Here is a 19,634-nt window from a genome sequence, read left to right on the forward strand (position 1 = left end):
TCTCTCTCCCCTACTCTCTCTGTCTCTCTCTCTCCCTGTTTCTCTCTCTCTCTCTGTTTCTCTCCCTCCCTCTGTTTCTCTCTCTCTCCCTCCATTTCTCTCTCTCCCCTACTCTCTCTCTCTCCCCCTCTCTTTGTTTCTCTCTCTCTCCCTCCCTCCCTCCCTCCCTCTCTGTTTCTCTATCTCCCTCTGTTTCTCTCTCTCCCTCTCTTTGTTTCTCTCTCTCTCTGTCTCTCTCTCTCTCTCTGTCTCTCTATCTCCCTCTGTTTCTCTCTCTCTCTCTCTCTCTGTGTTTCTCTCCCTCTCTCTCCCTCCGTTTCTCTCTCTCCCCTACTCTCTCTCTCCCCTACTCTCTCTCTCTCCCTGTTTCTCTCTCTCCCCCTCTCTTTGTTTCTCTCTCTCCCCCTCTCTTTGTTTCCCTCCCTCCCTCCCTCCCTCCCTCCCTCTCTCTCTCTCCCTCCCTCCCTCCCTCCCTCTCTCTCCCCCCCCCCCTCCCTCCCCCCCTCCCTCCCTCTCTCCCTCTCTCTCTCTCTCTCTCTCTCTCTCTCTCTCTCCCTCCCTCTCTCTCCCTCCCTCCCTCCCTCCCTCTCCCTCCCTGTTTCTCTCTCTCTCTGTTTCACACTCTCCCTCTCCCCACTCCTCTCTCTCTGTTTCTCTCTTTCTCTGTTACTCTCTCTCTCTTTATCTCTCACACAGAGAGTGTATGCACCCTGAATAGTCTACAGTAAACCTAGCGCAAGGCTTTTGTAAGAAATCAGACAGGTTTTATCCTGTGCAAAGTTTTCTTATGCTCAAAGCTGTTCCGGCTGCTAATCCACGACACATCCTAACTCATCTTAACAAAAATGACACTAAAGCATAGCGAACAAATTGTTTAAAGCCTCATCACAAAAGCAGCACAATACCAAGCACAAAACCCCAGTGAAAAGGACAAAGTGTGAGTAAACACTTCTCTCTGAGCTACAATTTGTAAAGACTAGCAATACGCTGCAGCGTTACAGAGTGTCTGCTATCAAACAGACACAAAGCGCTGAAGTCTAAATGTAATTTCCAGGCAATAATTCTCACTCCTAGAATACTTTCCACTAGACTTATAATATTCAACGCAGACTCTTTCCATGACACATTTTGAGGTCACACAGTTTACAACTAAAAGCAGGTTATACCATTTCAGCATGTTAAAGCTGGAGTACTGAGTCTGGGTTTGTTTTTTTAAGACACTTAACACTCTGATTTGCACAGGACCTGTTAAAAACACCTTTACTACCTTTACATTTTTAGTATTTAATGTTTTTTAGCATTTATTGCACGCCTTTGCATGATTTTTATTTATTATATATATATATTTTTTTAATTATTTTTATTATATTTTTTATTTTATTAATTTATTGCATAATTACAATTACTATGTTTATTACTATTTTTATTTTTCTATCTATCTACATCCATACATACATTTTACATCTATCTGTTTATTTGTTTATTTATTTATTTTTCTATCTATCTTATGTTTATTCATTTCTACTACAATACTTTACATATTCAGTTTAATTCTAATTTATTTCTACAATTGCAGCAATTTTAACAACGGACATTGTCACTAAGCAGCTTTACAGAAATCTATAAATTTAGGATATAATTTTTAAATGTATAAATTTATTCCTAATGAGCAAGACATGATGGTGGTGAGGAAAAAACTCTATGAGACAATTTAATAAGGAAACTTTGCTTCAAAAAGGAACCCATCCTCATCTGAGTGACAGATAGGGGAGATAAATATCTTCCCTTCTGGAACTATGGTGGTTATAAAGTGCAGTTATGTAACCAGGAAATTCGTACTAGCTTTAAGTCTTGTTGAAGTTATGAACTGGTCACTGATGGAGACGGTTCGTGGCAATTTGAAGTCTTAAGTCATCTTCATGGTCTCTCAGTGGTACATCAAGCTCAGGTTTGATTTATAAATAATCAACTGATTTGTTTGTATGAACGTGGTGTATGTTCCGGTGGTAATGTTTTATACTGGAGATGACAGGAAAAAGTTGACTGTATAACGTTTAAAGGAAATCTGAACATGTTAACATTCAAACAAGACACATACAGATTAGAGAAAAAGGGCATTTTTATACTGTTTTGCTAAAAAAACAAAAATACACTATATTGCCAAAAGGTTTGGAACACCCCCCCAAATCACTGAATTCATGTGTTGTTTTTCAGGGGTTGGGATTGGCCCCTTAGTTCCAGTGAAAGGAACTCTTAATGCTTCATCATACCAACACATTTTGGACAATTTCATGCCCACAACATTGTGGGAACAGTTTGAGGATGACCCCTTCCTGTTCCAGCATGACTGCACACCAGTGCACAAAGCAAGGTCCATAAAGACATGGATGAGTGAGTTTGGTGTGGAGGAACTTGACTGGCCTGCTCAGAGTCCTGACCTCAACCTGATAGAACACCTTTGGGATGAATTAGAGCGGAGACTGCGACTCAGGCCTTCTCATCCAACATCAGTGTGTGACCTCACAAATGCGTTTCTAGAGGAATGGTCAAAAAATTCCCATAAACACACTCCTAAACCTTGTGGAAAGCCTTTCCAGAAGAGTTGAAGCTGTTAGAGCTACAAAGGACAGACCAACTCCATATTACATTCATGTGCATGTAAGCAGACATCCCAAAACTTTTGGCAATATAGTGTATATGAATAACTTTAAAGGCACAACAACTAAACAAGAACTTTGCTCTCATCAGAAATGTGAGGATGCATCAGTGATTACGCACTGCTCCATCCCAAAAAGCTGGACAGTTAGCTAAATAGTGGTATTTATCAGAGGAAAATATGAGTGTGATTTCAATCTCTCAAATCCCTCCCTCACCACGCCTTCCTACACGAAAGCAATAAAATGAAAGATGGCACATAAACAGCTCATAAGACAAAGCTGCAAGTTCAGCGACAGCAGAAAGCTTTTCTCAATTCTATGCAAGTTAGGTTTGATGCAACAAAGCAACCAAGACAAACCACTGACCAACAGAACTGAACCTATAGCTTGTGCGGTCCGAAGTTTCGTCAGTTCCCCAGTCTCAGTGTAATTGGTTTCTGTATACTGTTTATTGTTCAACCATTCCCTGCTTTGCGAACATCTAATCTGATGGACACTGCACACCAACAAACACATCTATTTGCATAGTTTTCTACAATCTAACTGTAGATGTATGTATGGGACAGCAGCTTAGCCCTTAACAATTAAAACTATTTTATACCTTACTAACATTATGGAAGATTTTGATCCAGAAACGTGTCCACAAACCTCACCACTTACTGACACACGGCATTTGGCAGACACCTTTATCCAGAGCAACTTACATTTTATACAACTGAGCAACTGAGGGTTAAGGGCCTTGCTCAAGGGTCAAGCAATGGCAGCATGGTGGACCTGGGATTCAAACTCACAACCTTCCGATCAGTAGTCTACCATATCCCCATATATGGCTGATTTTATCAGCAATACATGAAATTGTTTTTTTCAAATATTATTACCAAGAACTGTCATAACACTTTCTAAAACCATGAGGTACATCCATCAAGCCAACTGTTGTATCATTGATCCTACACATGGTCATGGGGATTCTGGAGGATTCTATCCCAAGGTATAAACAGTACAAGGCAGGGACAGCAGGACAGGGTGCCAACCCATTACAGAGCACAAGCACTCATATGCACACACAGGAGAATTACGAGATGCCAAACAGGCTACAGCGTATGTATTCAGATTCAGGAAGGAAACCAGAGTACCTGGAGAAAAACCCTGAAGCACAGAACATGCGAACTCCATGCACACACAGTGGATGATGGAATCAAACACCCAGCCCCAGAGGAATGAGGAAATGTACTAACCACTCTGTTAAACCATGATATGCATCATTAATTCGTTTTATAAAAATCATGATATAGTGGCATAACAATATCCCTAGTGGTCCAGCAGCAGGAAGCAGTGCTTTAACTGCTGCAGGCCGAGTTCGATTCCTTGGACAGGAAACCAACCCAGGCATTGAGGGATTACTCTCAATGCCGGTCTCATGCACGGATAAGATTTGCCAACAGTTTTATATTTTTTTTATTAAGAACCACACATTGCACTGATCAGAAATCCAAAGTGTTAATCTTAACTACATTTAGGACACGTGTTTTATTTCTAAATGAATAAATTAATCAACTCCTGAAGCAAGAACTCTTGAAACCAGCACTAAGAGCCTGAATCAGAAGCTGCTGATGAGACACCAGAGGTCTGGCCAGACAGCAAAGCCCCAGTCTCTAAGTATGTAAGTGAACTCCATGTTCCCTTTCCAGGAATGAAAGTAGGTGCTCTTATCACCTAAATCAATAACCATTTACATTTTAATCATCTGCTGCATTTCTGCTGAGGTGTGATATCCAAATACAGCAGCTCACTAAGCCAAGTCTGCCAACACATGCAGTCATCTGGTGTACAAGAAGCACGCGAGCCTTTTCATCAAGCTCAAATGATCATTTTTAATAAGGCTTAATTATTTTATTCACCTTGAAGTTGCTCGAGTTGACCCAGGAAGTAGCCAAGCCATCCACCATCTTGTCCAGCATGGTCTGATCGTGCTCCAGGTCATTTGACCTATCCAGAACGTAATCTATGATCTCCTGTCCGACCTGGAGCCGCCGTCCCAGGTCTTTCTGCATCACCTGTCCCACAATATATTCCATATTGGCCTCCATGTTTCCTTAAGATCAAACCAGTTACAGACCAGAACGCGCATAAAAAAGGCAACCAGGCGCAGTGAACAGTAAAAGTGATAGCGTGTGACGAGTGCAAAACGGTGCTTTATTCCAAAAAGGTTCTCTCTTTATTTACAGGGCAGGGGCACGTGGGCACCATATGTGAGCTCAGAGCGATTACAGCAAATAGTTCAAACACTGGGAACGGAAAGACTTCGGGGATTCATCTGCGAGGGAGAGCGAAGGTGACGTCGGTTCCCGCATTCTCCTGCAGATCGACTCCCAGTCCTCAGAGGAAAACTGAAACAGAGTGAAGAATGGATTAGTTTCGAAAGACAAGGTTTCTACCAGGATTTTTTCTGAACACCAATTTCAGCGTATCTTTAAATCCAAATTTTGCCTGGTCACATCACACAATCTCATACAGTACAGAATGCAGGGAAATGACTGTCTGTGTTATAAAAATAGAATATAAGATAGTCTAAGAATAGAATTACAGTGAAAATACAACTGTACAGGTATGAAATAGAAAAATAGATATGTATTTATACACAAAATATTAAAATATAGCATTGGAATAAAGGCACAAAGTGACTAATATAGGAATATGATATGAATGCAATATGACTTTAGTGCAATATATTCTGTGCAAAAATCTGGCTAAGGATTTGTTGTATATAATGCAGATGTACAAATATATTAATGTATAGTGAAATGTATAGTGAAAAACAATAAAAGTGTTCAATCAATGGTGTTATGGTATGGACTCCAACAGTATGCTAAAACACATACATTGGGTGTTGTATTTGTTAGCATGAGATACATGCAAAAACACACAGACACACACATATTGAATACATAATAACTAGCTGAGGTGGCAATGAATAAGTAATACAACTATAGTAACAGTTTATTCACAGGAGCTCGTACAGCCAACTTAATCCCACACTGATAACGAACAGACCATCATCATTAATAATATTATGATATCATTATAATATGATTAATCATAATCATTGAGATGTTGAAGATTTCTGTATGGAGTCGTTTATTGTACATGTACAGATGGAGCCTCCGATTTCAGCTCTGCAACAGACAGAAAGTTTTTTACCGCTGGAAAGTGTTCATGACAGATGACTGAGTACTATTAGTTTTTAGTAACATGACAAATGCCATTTTTTATCTTTTTGAGAGAGACAGAGAGAGAGAGAGAGAGAGAGAGAGAGAGAGAGAGAGAGAGAGAGAGAGAGAGAGAGAGAGAGAGAGAGAGAGGCTATTGAGGGAAAGACCGTGTATAGCTGTTAAGATGCAAGCACTGACAGGAACTACCCTGTCCACTGAACATTTAATGTGACTATAAACAGATAGTAGTACAAGCACCCTTCAGTGCAGGACCAAAAATCCAGGGGGTGGAGTCAGACTCATCCAGCTTCACTAAATTGGGTGGAGCCAAACTAAAAGTCCAAAAGTTGGAGAAAACTTGTAAAGCTTATGTTTAAGGCTGGATAAATATGTCCGGTGTTCTTTGTGGGTTAGGTTTAGGTTTATAGGAGTCAATTAGATCTTATTCTACAGCCTGCTTGTTTGTTTCTGCAGAAAGAACTATTTTTAAGAAATAAAACATTTTAATCTCTGGAGTATGAGAATAATAAAACACCCCAGGAAATAATCTTCTTCAGGATTCACACTACACCATTATTATTATTATTATTATTATTATTATTATTATTATTATTACTATTATTCACACTACTCAACTGATATTTTATTTTCATATAACAACATGAAGTGTTGTGTTTTATTCCTTAATAAAAGGTAAATAAATAACATTTATTTGATATAATAAAAAAAATCTGAGTTTACCATATCAACAACAAAAACTTGGTCTTTTATACTGAGATCGGAAACAAAACTTTGACATGACTGAATGAATGAAATTAAAAAAGGACACATCTTTTAATAATACTGACAACTAAACAATCATGCATGTGACCAGAATTTCACTATAAATCTGGACACAGCTGTCTACAGGAGAAAGAAACAGCTCAGGACTTAAATTAGGAGTATGGCCAAATAAGTCTAAAAGCAGGGCTGCAGAATAAAACGATCAAGTTTCTTTTCTCTCTAAAACACGATCATGCTGTGATCTAACCAAACACACAGTACTAATATAAATCTGTTTAAAACTCTCAACAGTTTCACACAAGTGAAGGCAGATTATTATATTTGCATTTACGCACGCGATCATTCATGCATTTCCTACAACATGCACTTAAAATGCAGATCCCTGTTCAGTAAAGTTGATTCCTTAATAAAGATGGTCCCTAGGCATATGATTTTAAATTCATTTCAGGTTTGTTTCTTATACATTCAGCTCATGCACCCCTGATATGTTCTATTTATTGAGGTTTATTATAAAGTCCTATACTAGCTGTGATCGTTTTCTATTTCAATGCACCACTCAGAAACATCTGCCTGGTTGTTGTCACACATTTGCAAATATCAATAAGTCATGCAGTTAGCTGCAAAAGATGGCTAGCTAACTTGCTAGCTAGCTGCAGAGGGAAAAAAAAACTATTTTCATTGGTTAGCTTTGTTTCAGCTAACTTGAAAAGGCATTTCTGACAGTTAACGGAGCGAATCAGTTTCTTCTAGGAAAAAAAGATCACAGATGGCAAAAACAGAAATATATTCTGTAAACAGACATACCTGCCATGTCAGTCCTCTGCACTGAGCATCCCTGGGTTTGTTGATTATCAGATATTTCTGCAGCAAGCAGCGGGGTTCATCTCCGCCCCAAAGCGCCCGTTTGGAATAAAGACTAAACTGCGCATGCGCCAGTAGTAGCGCGTTTGCACGCGTTATTTCTTTTTCCCCGCAGAATTGCAACAAATCCCGCCTTCTGTACTACCATTGGCTGAGAGGCATCACTTTGGTCGTACATACAGACTTGTCGCTGATTGGACAGTTCATTGTTTGTGAATATGAACGAGCCAATCCCAGGAAACAAGGCGGGAACCGTTAAAGACTGCATCCTAGCTTATGAAATAGTGCCCTCTACTGTATTAAGGTAGTGAAAGCTGAGCAAGGTGTAAACATCAGGAACCGGAGTAAAAGTATAAAGGTTGTGTAAGTGAGAGAAAGTTACTATATAATAGTATACAGTATATTATATCATATAATATGGTTAATGTTCATTTAAGATCATAGTGGAATCTCCAGAGAAAGATCCTGACTACAAAGTGCAAGATTTTCTGGCCTGTTTACCAAAGCACAGTGTGGTGAAGGATGACCTGGGTGTGGATGACCACACCATCCAGGATGGGAACAGGAGGAATCAAAAACTGGACTCCGGATGTAACATACTGACTGACCAATATGCAAAACATATACGTTCCTACCAAAATAATAAGCAGGAAATAAACATAACTAGGACATTAGACGTCAAGTCTAGATATTTAACAACTGTGTAATGACTAAAGTTTCCTGAATTTCCTGTTTCCTGTTTGTTTGTTTGTTTGTTTGTTTTACAAACTACAACTTTTTAATAATTAGAGAGAGAGAGAGAAGGTTTCCTTATTTCTGTCCTTGGTTAGGTTGGGTTGGATTTTTTTTTTGGTGTGTTAAATAGATTAATCCTTTTAAGGTTTGAAAGGGGTGTGTGTGTGTGTGTGTGTGTGTGTTTTCTGGACATTAAAGTATATTATATAAATGACATAATAATCCTTACATTAGATATGTAGTGCACTACTGTACAAGTTAGACATCTAGAAGACATATTTCTTGTTCATGTAGAGCACTGATATAGTCATTAGAATATGGTCAAACAAGGAAGTCCAAATAAGTGCAATCAAATAAGCAAAACATTGAAGGGAACACACAAGGGTGTGTGTTTCTTCCGTTTTTTCCCAAATTTCCAAAAACTTGCAATTCACCTCTAAATTGTCCCGAGTGAATGAGTGTGTATGTGTGTATGATACTTTTGGGCTGTACTGGTATCTCATCCAGGGTCAATTCCTACCTCATGCTCAATGTTCCCATGGATAGTCTCTGGATTCTACTGCAACCTTGACCAAGATAAAGTGGTTACTGAACATGATTAGATAAACAAAAGCATAAGATATCAACTATAAGTAGTTGGTTATAAAGATAAGACATAAAGTTTGCCTTTTTTGAGTTGGATCAGCATTTTATTGATAGTGTGTCCTTGCAAAAAATGAAGCTCCTTTATAAGTTCAAGTCAGCTCCTTAGAAGACATCAGACTTTAGTTCCAACCACATCATTTGCTTTGCTGATTAAGTAGACCGTAGCGGTTAGGAAGGTGCCTATCATACCATATTACGAATTCAAATAAAAATGTGAAAATATTATGGCTTGAGACGTTGCTAGTAGGCACTGGAGCCATTCTATTATGAATATGCAAATATGCGCAGATTTGTGGTCTTCAACTGAATAAGACATGGGTGTCAAACTGCAGTCATATCAATGCAGAGATACTCTATCTAATATATAATTTAACTAAACATCAGCTAAATATTAAGTCCTTCATTACCTAATTCAGATTAATTCATTTCAGGTTATCACACTAATGAATGTTGAGAACCCTCATTTTTTGCCTTCAGTGGCTGTCAGAAAGTAATGTACAGTCCTCAGAGTTTTCAAAAATGTAGTTAAGAAGTTAAAATGCCTTCAGTACATGTCAGAATACTTTATGCTGCTGTTGTCAGTCACAGACAGTTTCACTGGCAGCCATACATTCCAATACCACCATGGGACGATGTGTGCATAAATATTCATTTCCAATCCATTCCTCACATCTTTATTTCATCTGCTTGTAAGACTTTGTACCAGAATTCCATGCAACATTTGGACAAACATGTAAGGGCATCTGACCATCACACCCATATGTGGTCCTTCTCCAAACTGCACCACAAAGCTGTAAGCTCACGGTTGTCTAGAATATGTTTATATGCTGTAGCATTAAGATTTCCTTTCTCTGGAACCAAACCTGTTCCAGCATGACAATCCCCAAACCAAGGTTTATAAAGGCATGGTTTGCCAAAGACGGTGTGAAAAACCTTCAGTGGCCTGCACAGATCCCTGACCTCAACCACACTGAACACCTTTGGGATAAATAGGAATGCAGACTGTGTGCCTCTTGTGGCTGAATGAGCACAAAATCTATTAAAAAACCTTCCCAGAAGAATAGCAATCCCTGCTCATACCTCCTCTTCTGGATTTTATTTTGGACACTGTTGTTTTGTTTTCAGTTAAAGTGACTAGGACACACGAACATATTTTAGATATACATACTGTAGTCAGTAGTAGTATCACAATTCGAAACATACTTCGTATCTGGAGACAGATAAAAGTACACTTCAAGTTCATTTCTGACTCCTATCGCTAAGAATCCATCATTTACCCCATCAAGATTGGACAGGACCGTTGTGCAATGGAAAGAAATGGGTGTATGTACAATAGGGGACCTTTTCATCTATGGGGCTCTGACATCTTATAGTCAGCTGCTTAGATTTCTACAGATTAGGAGTTATATTCGTGCTCATACACCTTTGGATAATACATCACCTTCAGTTACTGATAAGTGTCTTGATCGGTGTAAAGAAAGTAAAAAGGCATTATCGATAATTTATGATCTGCTACAATCCTTTACTTCTCCCTCTACAAGTTATCTTAAGGAAGAATGGAAGAAAGACCTAGGAGTGGAAATTTCTGAGGAGATGTGGCAGATGAGTTTAAATTCTAAACACTGTCTTATTCAGTTTAAAGTCATTCACAGACTACATTATTCAAAAAAGAAACTACATAGAATTTTCCAAATGTCTCACCTCTTTGTGACAAATGTAATTCAGTAGATGCAGAGTTATTGGAATGGAATCTTTAATGTGCTTTCGGAGATTTTTAGGGTGAAACTGCAGCCGGATCCGGCACTTTTCATTCTGGGATTTTCTGAAAGTATGCATCCATTATCAGGAGCACAACACACAGCTGCCTGCATACAGTTTACCTACAGCCAAGAAGTTATTGCTGTTGTTCTGGAAGAAAAAGGAGGCTCCTACACGTAAGCTATGGCTCAGAGAGATGATTTCTACTTTGCATTTGGAGCAAATAAGATACTGTTTGAAAGGAAAATTAGAGCAGTTTGACAAAATCTGGCACCCTTTTTTTCTGTTACCTTGATGGAACCCCTATGGTTTAATGCATCATTTGTTAAAAATGATGTTTTAATATAGTTTTTATTATTATTATTTATTTATTTTTTATCATGCTCTGCAATTTAACATAAACGGGTCTTGCAAGGGATGGGTTGTGATGTGGGTTTTACTTTTTTTTAATATTATTTATTTATCTATTTATTTATTTATTTTTTCTATTATATATATATATTCTCTCTCTCCCCTCTCTTTCTTTCTTTCCCAATTTTGTTCTTTATTCTTGTCTTGTCTATTCTGTATCCTTGCCTATGCAACAGAGACGAAATATGTAAGATTGTAAATCCATCTTCAGATCTTTGTCTCTCAATGAAACTTATCTGACAATGTGTGCATGACCACCTTCTATTCTGAATGTTACTCTTAATTCAAAACCACAGGATACTGAAATTAAGATGAATGCAAGTCTCTTTTATTGTTTCTATGTATATATGTGTTTTACTAATGCCACTTTCCCCCAGAGATGAGTGTTGCGTGCCACAGTGCATGGTGTCATCCTCATAATCATTTTTAAATTATAATGTGGGTGAAGAGTGGCAAGTTGTCTGACGTTCTGTTCACCAGGTTATTTGCATATGGCTGTAGAATAAAAAAGCAGTGTGGAGTAAAGTGTTCCAAAGTCCATTTGCATCAATACTGCCAACATGTCAAACTCCTCGGTTTGTTGTGCTTTTGAGCCCACCGTCTTACACCAATTTCTACCCCCTATACTTTATATAGAATTCATTTTTGGCCTCACGGGGAATGTTCTGGCCCTTGCCATGTTTGCTTTCCACATGGAAAGCTGGAAGCCGAATTCCATCTACCTGGCACATCTAGCTGTGGCTGACTCAATGGTGCTGGTCTGCCTGCTATTCAGAGCTGACTACTACACCAGGAAACAGAATTGGATCTTCGGAGATGCCTTCTGCCGCATCCTGCTCTTCCTCCTTGCAGCCAACAGGGCCGCCGGAATCTTCTTCCTCACCGCTGTGGCTGTGGACCGTTACCTGAAGATTGTGCACCCATTACACCGCATAAATCGGATGAACCTGAGCTACGCCAACTGGGTCTCTGCAGGCCTATGGGCGATTATTGTAGCTATGACAGGATACTTGCTGGGCTCACCACACTTTTTCAAAGTCGGCAGCCTTGTCCAGTGCGAGAGCTTCAACATATGTTTGGACAACAGTCCACTGTCAATCTGGCACAATACTTTCTATGTGATGCAGTTCTGCATTCCAGGTAGCATCATCATCTTCTGCACAGCCTGCATTACATGGCAGCTGAAAACCAAGACCATGGACACCACAGGCAAGGTCAAGAGGGCTGTCCAGTTCATTTTCGTCGTCGCCATGGTCTTCCTCATCAGCTTCTTTCCAAGCACTGCTTCACGGGTCGCTGTTTGGGTCCTGAAGGCCTGGTACAGCGAGTGTAAATACTTCTTTGAGGCAAATCTAGCATTTTATACTTCAGTCTGCTTCACCTATTTGAATAGTATGCTAAATCCTCTGGTTTACTACTTTTCCACTCCTGCATTCAGTGGTGTCATACAGAAATTTTTCAGGAGACTCACAGGGCAAAAGGAAGAACCTCCCTCAGAGAAAAGCAATGTGTCTACAGTAACAAGCGATTAAAGTAGACAAGCAAAATGCGTGAAAAAATGCTGTTACCTGATGCATTTTGTTATAGTGAGCATTCAAATTGCTATGATGTGTAACTGTCAGCAGTTCATAGTTCTATTTGCTTAAAGACAAAGAAATAATAACCAGGGGGTTTCAATACTGTACAATTTGCCTGTTTGGTGGGAGAGAACAAATGGTAGGAATAATGACTCTTTAAAACACTTCATTAAAATGATAAAGAAATTCTGGATGAGTTCAGCATCATGTGGCATCTGAATTCATATTGACTTGCAAAGTGTCTGTATGGCAAGCTTAGCATCAGTGAGACAGTTTACATATTTTGTCATTTATGTAAATCTTATTATTATTATTATTATTATTATTGAAATATGAGTTTAAAAATATTGCCTTTACCTATTGAAAAATGTCTGTTCCAATGTAATAAGGCATGAGGTGACTTAGCACCACTTGTGAAAGGCTGATCATTTAAGAGCTCGCTTATTAACTCTGTAGGAGCATGTAAACAAAAATTGTAATCCAGCAACTTTGTTGAAAAGAAATAGCTGTAATATGACACATAAATTTGTGCTTATTTCACTTGTACACTTAGTACAACTTGTAGTTGTTGTTCTTTCAGCTGCTCCCTGTTCGTGGTCGCCACAGCAGATCATCTGGTCCGCATATTTGATTTTGGCACAGGTTTTACGCCGGATGCCCTCCCTCATGCAACCCTCCCATTTTATCCGGGCTTGGGACGGGTACTGAGAGTTAACCCCTCAGTGGCTGGGTTGGCTCCCCCTAACCCAAACCACTAGCGACCAGAGTACAATGTAGTATGAGTGTTAATTAATAGGCTGTTCACTCTACAAATGTGCAGCAACACTATAACATACTTCTACAATATACTTTGCTTCTCAATGGATTCTTGTATAATGACAACATGAAAAAAAAAAAAAACTCTTATTCAAGACGTCTCCAGTATAGGTTTATAATGCAAGGGTCATACTATACATACTACAACATATAAAGTTATTAGCTTTTGTTTGAAATTGACAATTTGCTGTTAATGATTTTCTTTGCTGTCTCATAAAAAGCCCTATTAAACCTTTTATTACCTCAATCTCTTCCATATGTGAAGGTCATCTCTGGTTGGTAAACAACACAACACAACACATAGCTTGAATAAAATAGTGTGTTGTATTCTCAGTGTATTATCTTGTATTCCCAGTGTAACGTTGCAATCTTAGCAGCTGGAGAACAGTTCACATCTTCCACTGTGATTTTGAATGAAAAAATAATTAGCTGATTATTATTGTATAAATAATATATAATACATACAGTGGGCCACATGCTTGGAAAAAAAAAACATTAATATTTTATAATATTATAATATAAAATATAATATTTTTTAAAGATTAAATGTTTAAAATTTAAATATTCAAAATCATTTATTTCTTCTGCACTATTTCTAGGTCCCTATTTAAATGCATGAAAATTTGTGATATCGATCATGTTAACTGCCTAATCTCTTCTATTAAAGACGATATTCAGCTGGATTTGATCTAAGATGGATCATAAAGTTTTTGGTGAACTTGTGCCAGCTCAAGTGCACATTGTCGTTAAAAGCAAAAAGGAGACCGAGCAAATACCAAGAAACCCTGAAATTCATGTAAATTTTCAAAGATTCTACTTTTCAATGGTGACACAAGGAAGCGGGTTTCCTCCAGGTTCTCTAACTTCCTTCCACCTCCTAAATAACCTTCCAGTAAGTGGACTGGTGACTTTCAATTGTCTGTGGGTATGTATATGTGTGTGATAGACTGTCTTCTGTCCTCTTGCTCAGTCTTTTTAGGCTTTGGATCTACCGCAATCTTCACCAGGATAAAGCAGATACTGAAGATGTCTGAATGAATAAGATATCTAATATAAGGAGCTGGTTTTGAAGCTAAAATTACAATTTGCATTTTCTAACCCAGATATGACCCTTAATGACAGCTTGCAGTGAACCTTTCAGTTCTTCACAAGACATTAAACACCAGTTCCAACCAAATCATTTCCTTTGCTGATTAGGTAAGCAGACCGTAGCAGTAAGGAAGGTGCTGACCACACTACACTATGAATAATTCAAATGAAAATGTGGAAATATTTCAACTTGAGTTATCACTTATAAGCAGTGGCACCATTCAATTATGAATATGCAAAAATGCCAAGATCTTATTGAACTGAGTAAGAGAGGAGCGTCGGACTGCAGAGTTTAGCACCATACCTCATCCATCATTACTAAAACATTCAGTGACATGTACTATTGTTAATTGTTTATTTATTGAACAGGGATGTTAGAGGTAAACTTTGTTATATGATGTCTTGTGGCTGAATATGTGCAGATCATAAGTAAGATAGTAGCAATTATTTGTCACATATACATTACTGCACAGTGAAATTCTTTCTTCACATATCCCATCCTTGGACAGTTGGGGGCAGAGTGTAGGGTCAACCATGATGCAGCATCCCTGGAGCTGGGGGGGGCTTGATCAAGGGCCCAACATTTGCAGCTTGGCAGTGCTGGGGCTTGAACACTGATCTTCTAATCAACCACCCAAAGCCTTACCCACTTGAGCTACCAACGTCACTCATTTAGCGCTATACACTTCAGATTTCAGGCAGCTGCTTTTCTCAGCAGTCACATCATCAGTAAAGACAAATGAACCAGTTGCAATGGCAGCCAAACATACTGTATACCCATGCTGCAAGATAAGGTGGTCGATCTCTGTAGCCTTTATTTATTTAAAGAAGCTGGAGTGATCCACAGCTCAGACAACATACTGCTGTCTTTAATGAAATTCCATTAAGAGTTTGGAACTTTTTCACCCATTAGTTAGAAACGCAAAACTATTCATTACCCTGAGAATACCGTCCCCACAATGAGGCTATAACGCATGGTGAGTATAAGCATCTAAGATCAATGTGTTGTTTAGTAAGCAAATCCATAAAATCATCATCTTTGCCCATAGCAATGGTCAAGGCACAGGAAGGCAGAACTGTAAGCAGAAATACAGAACTAGATACCAGGCAAAGGAACAAAAGAAACCAAGGATCAGTAATGTGTGTAAACTACAACATAATATATGATACAAGAGCTTATATATGCAAACTTATCAAGGGAGGAACTGAAAACAGGTCAGAATAAAAATGAGACAGCAGGAAACATACATAAAAAGAGGCACGTGGATACTGAAAACAAAACAATAACATGCTGGGTAGTGCACCACACACAGTAGGGGGAATACTTTATTTTAAAAGCTACCCTTGAACATACTCTTACTCTATTTACCCTTGCACTCATTGACTTGGGTGAATTCATTTATTCATGACCTTTGGACCTCCAGCGGAAGTTCAGTACGGTTGCGACAGTAGGCCGACTCATTATACAGTCTAATTTCTGTGGAATGAAAGATCTTGCATGACACTCCTTAGTACAGCGCAGGTGTATCTGTTTGTTACTGAAGAGGCTTCACTCTTTATCCAGTGTGTATGTAAGGGATGCAAGATGTAAGAGCTGTGCTTTATTGTCCATAATGTCTAACAGTTTATTATGATCCCTTTGTTTACAAACTGCCTTCAGTGGATCTAGCAGTTTTCCTTGAAAAGGGTTGGCCTTTGCACTGATGCCATTTCCTTATCACACAACAGCATAAAAAAATGTAAACTGGCTGGTTGAACTCTCACAGGAGGAATGCACACATATAACCTCCAAAGAATTAAGAGCCAACTTTGGCTTTCCTTATACACATATATCATCTGTATTGATACTCCAAACCAGTCTGAAATGCAAACGCATGCCCAGCTACTTATATGTGCTCCCTTACTCCACATCATCTCTTTCAATGGTGTCAGGTGAAAGGTGGGTCCTCCTGAAGTCCACCACTGTCTCTTCTGTCTTGGCTGAAGAATTTTACATTTGCCCCAGTCAGCAAAGTTCTTCATCAAGGCCATGTACTGATCCCTCTGCCCATTTCTGATGCACCCCATGATGGCAGTGTCATTCAGAGATCTTTTATAGATGGCATGACTCTGTAAAGGTTATCTTCTTTGCTCAAGGAGAGTTTACTCCTTACCCATGTCTTTTTAAATTGGGGGTGCAGTATACAGATATAGGGTGTGACAGTATTTACAGAAAAGCAAGATGTTATGCAGTCTATGTTCTCACCAACTGGAGCATCTCAATCTGTAACCTCAGCACAACCCTTCAGTGATTCAATGACCTCAGGAGACCAGATCCTCACTGTTCTGTTGGTAATTGGTTACTTTAAATCATGTTTACACACAGGTATGAGAAGAAGCAGGCTATGATTTGATGTTCCCAGTGGTGAGATTTTTTTTTTGAGTTGTAGGAATCTTTGCCATTTGCCTACAGCAGATCCAGTGTTCTATTCTCCCTTATTTTACATAATACAAGCTGATTGTTGGGAGATGCAAAGAGAGAGAAGCATGGTTGAAAACTCCAGACAATACTATAAATGAGCAGGGGTGCTGGGTTTGTAGTCTCAAAATGGACATGTGGATGACATTTTCAATCCATGCCTGCATTTTGGTGGAAGGTGGAATGTGAACACACACAATGTCATGGGAGAACATTCTGACAATAAACAGTTGATTGTCTCAGGGACAGATGACACCATTTGATAGGATTACACCATTTGTGACTCTTTTTTTTCCTTTGTTTTCATTTAAAGTTGACATCTGTCCACCCTCAGACTAGTAAACCCATCCAGACTAACATTAGCATCTGATATATTTGGGTGTAGCCATGGCCATTTGGGTGTTGTCCTATTTATTTTTCCAGCAATCTTACACTCCCAATGATGACTAAAGGGAGATGGTTTAAATTTCCTGCTCTGCTGCCACCATATCTCTGTCGTAGCTTCTTTGGGAGTTATAATTTGTGTATGGCTGCCTTCTGTTTTTAACATTGCTTGTCATTTAAAACTATGGTTGAATTTAATCAGGAATGGTGGTAAATTTACGTCGGGTTGGACTTTGAGTATAGGACAAATGCAAACCATATTCATTGTTTATTCATACTCTGTGTGTTTCAATAATGACACATTCTCATAAGGAAGTGTGTTACCATGCCACAGTGCATTGTTTCTTTATAATAAGAATTTTTATATTATAATATGTGTGTTGGGTGGCTTGAAGTTTGACGTTTTGTTCACCTGGCTATTTGCCTATGTCTGTGGAATAAAATGTTCCTGCAAGGGAAAGAGTTTCTCAGTTTCTCACCTGCATCAGTACTGCCAAGATGTCAAACTCCTCAGTTTGTTGTGTGTTTGAACCTCCTGTTTTAATCAAAGTCGTACCCCCTATACTTATCTTGGAGTTCATTTTTGGCGTCACAGGGAACATAGTGGCCCTCTGCATGTTTGCCCTTGATAAGGGGAGCTGGAAGCCAAACTCCATCTACCTAGCACACCTGGCTGTGGCTGACTCAGTGCTTCTCTTCTTCATGCCATTCAGAGCCCACTACTACGTCAGAGGCCTGGACTGGATCTTCGGAGATGTCTTCTGCCGCATTCTGCTCTTCGGTGTGGCAGCCAACAGGGCTGCCAGCATCTTCTTTCTCACCGCTGTGGCTGTGGACCGTTACCTGAAGATTGTGCACCCACTACACCGTATAAATCGGATGAACCTGAGCTATGCCATGTGGGTCTCTGCAGGCCTATGGGTTATGGTTATACTTTTGACAGGTCAGTTACTGGGCTCGCCGCACTTTTTTACCTACGGCAATCACACCCAGTGTGAGAGTTTCAACATATGCTTGTATAACAATCCAATGTCAAACTGGCATAACAGCTTCTATGTGATCCAGTTCTGCCTGCCAGGTGGCATCATCATCTTCTGCACAGCCTGCATTACATGGCAGCTGAAAACTAAGACCATGGACAACACAGGCAAGGTCAAGAGGGCAGTCCAGTTCATTTTTGTCGTTGCCATGGTCTTTTTCCTCTGCTTCCTGCCAAGCACTGCCTCCCGGGTGGCTGTTTGGGTCCTGAAGGTCTGGTACAGCGAGTGTGCACACTTCAGCAATGCAAATGTGGTTTTTTATTTTTCACTTTGCTTCACCTATTTAAATAGTGTGCTCAACCCACTGGTTTACTACTTTTCCACTCCTGCATTCAGTGGAACTATACAGAAATTTTTCAGGCGACTCACGGGACAAAAAGAAGAGGTAGTGTCAGGGAAAAGGAGTGTGACTACAGTTACAAGTGGTTAAAGTCAATTCAAGCAAAATATGTGAGAAATGCTGTTAAATCAGAGGTGCACTCTGTTATAGTGATCATTCAAACTGTCGTGATAGTTCAGTTAGCTTAAGCTATATTAGTTAGCATTATTGTTAGAAACACAAGGACCAAAGAAATTGTACAAATAATAACTCTATAAAACTGTACATGAATACTATAAAGCAATAATAGTCTATTCTAGCATTATGTGATATTTGACCACGCAATGATTTGCTTTGTGTATCATTGCCAAGCAAAGCATTACTGACACAGTTTGTACATTTTTCATGAATGCGATGCAATAAATATGATTATAGAACCATACGTTTTTTGGAAGAGTATCCCTTCTTGGCAATGTGCTGCAGAGTAAGAAGCTATAAGGTGAAAAATTAAACAACTTGTGAAAGCTGATCATTTTATAGGTATTTCTTAATGGGCGAGTAAGTGAATTGCAAACTGAGGCGAAAAAGAGAAGAGACAAGATACATACAGGATTTGGTTTTCAACAAAACGATTGTTTGGTTGAATATGCAAAAGGCCACCACAGTTAGTTCTCTGCCTGCTCATCTGCTTTTAGCACGCTCTTCCTTATTTTGTGAAACTTGTTTTTAAACATTAAAGATCAAATTTGCATCTCTTAAAGAGGAAACAACATGGCAGGCAGGTCTGATCTGCTCTATATATTGTTGAAGGGAGTACACTTGAATTCATTTACAGTTCTTATATCCTGTAAATGTTATTACCAATAAGAATTATGGTCTTTGACTGAAATAT

The 19,634-nt window shown here is 39.0% G+C and overlaps 3 protein-coding genes across 3 annotated transcripts in view; 2 read left to right on the plus strand and 1 right to left on the minus strand.

The window, feature by feature from the left end:
- The window catches only part of LOC131360369 (CLIP-associating protein 1-like), a 78,569-nt gene extending 70,979 nt beyond the window's left edge, over positions 1-7,590 (minus strand). The window contains exons 1-2 of the mRNA XM_058400775.1: positions 7,454-7,590; positions 4,556-5,044 (exon numbers count right to left, since the gene is read on the minus strand). Of these exons, the coding sequence (XP_058256758.1) occupies positions 4,556-4,744 (189 nt within the window). The 5' untranslated portion in view covers positions 4,745-5,044; positions 7,454-7,590. The remainder of the gene's footprint in view (positions 1-4,555; positions 5,045-7,453) is intronic.
- Positions 7,591-11,609: 4,019 nt separating this feature from the next.
- Positions 11,610-13,689, plus strand: LOC131360557 (hydroxycarboxylic acid receptor 2-like). The gene has a single exon (XM_058401145.1). It carries the CDS (start codon positions 11,620-11,622, stop codon positions 12,589-12,591), a length of 972 nt encoding a protein of 323 aa, XP_058257128.1. The 5' UTR covers positions 11,610-11,619; the 3' UTR covers positions 12,592-13,689.
- A 4,181-nt stretch (positions 13,690-17,870) lies between these two features.
- On the plus strand, positions 17,871-19,184 carry LOC131360586 (hydroxycarboxylic acid receptor 2-like). The gene has a single exon (XM_058401185.1). It carries the CDS (start codon positions 17,882-17,884, stop codon positions 18,851-18,853), a length of 972 nt encoding a protein of 323 aa, XP_058257168.1. The 5' UTR covers positions 17,871-17,881; the 3' UTR covers positions 18,854-19,184.
- The last annotated feature ends 450 nt before the right edge of the window (positions 19,185-19,634 follow it).

The sequence above is a fragment of the Hemibagrus wyckioides genome, linkage group LG10 (genome assembly GCF_019097595.1).
Source record: "Hemibagrus wyckioides isolate EC202008001 linkage group LG10, SWU_Hwy_1.0, whole genome shotgun sequence".
NCBI classification, from domain to species: Eukaryota; Metazoa; Chordata; class Actinopteri; order Siluriformes; family Bagridae; genus Hemibagrus; species Hemibagrus wyckioides.

What these genes read in the sequence shown, in the direction of transcription:
- LOC131360586 (XM_058401185.1), top strand. Translation starts at nt 17,882, where the DNA reads ATGTCAAACTCCTCAGTTTGTTGTGTGTTTGAACCTCCTGTTTTAATC.
- LOC131360557 (XM_058401145.1), top strand. Translation starts at nt 11,620, where the DNA reads ATGTCAAACTCCTCGGTTTGTTGTGCTTTTGAGCCCACCGTCTTACAC.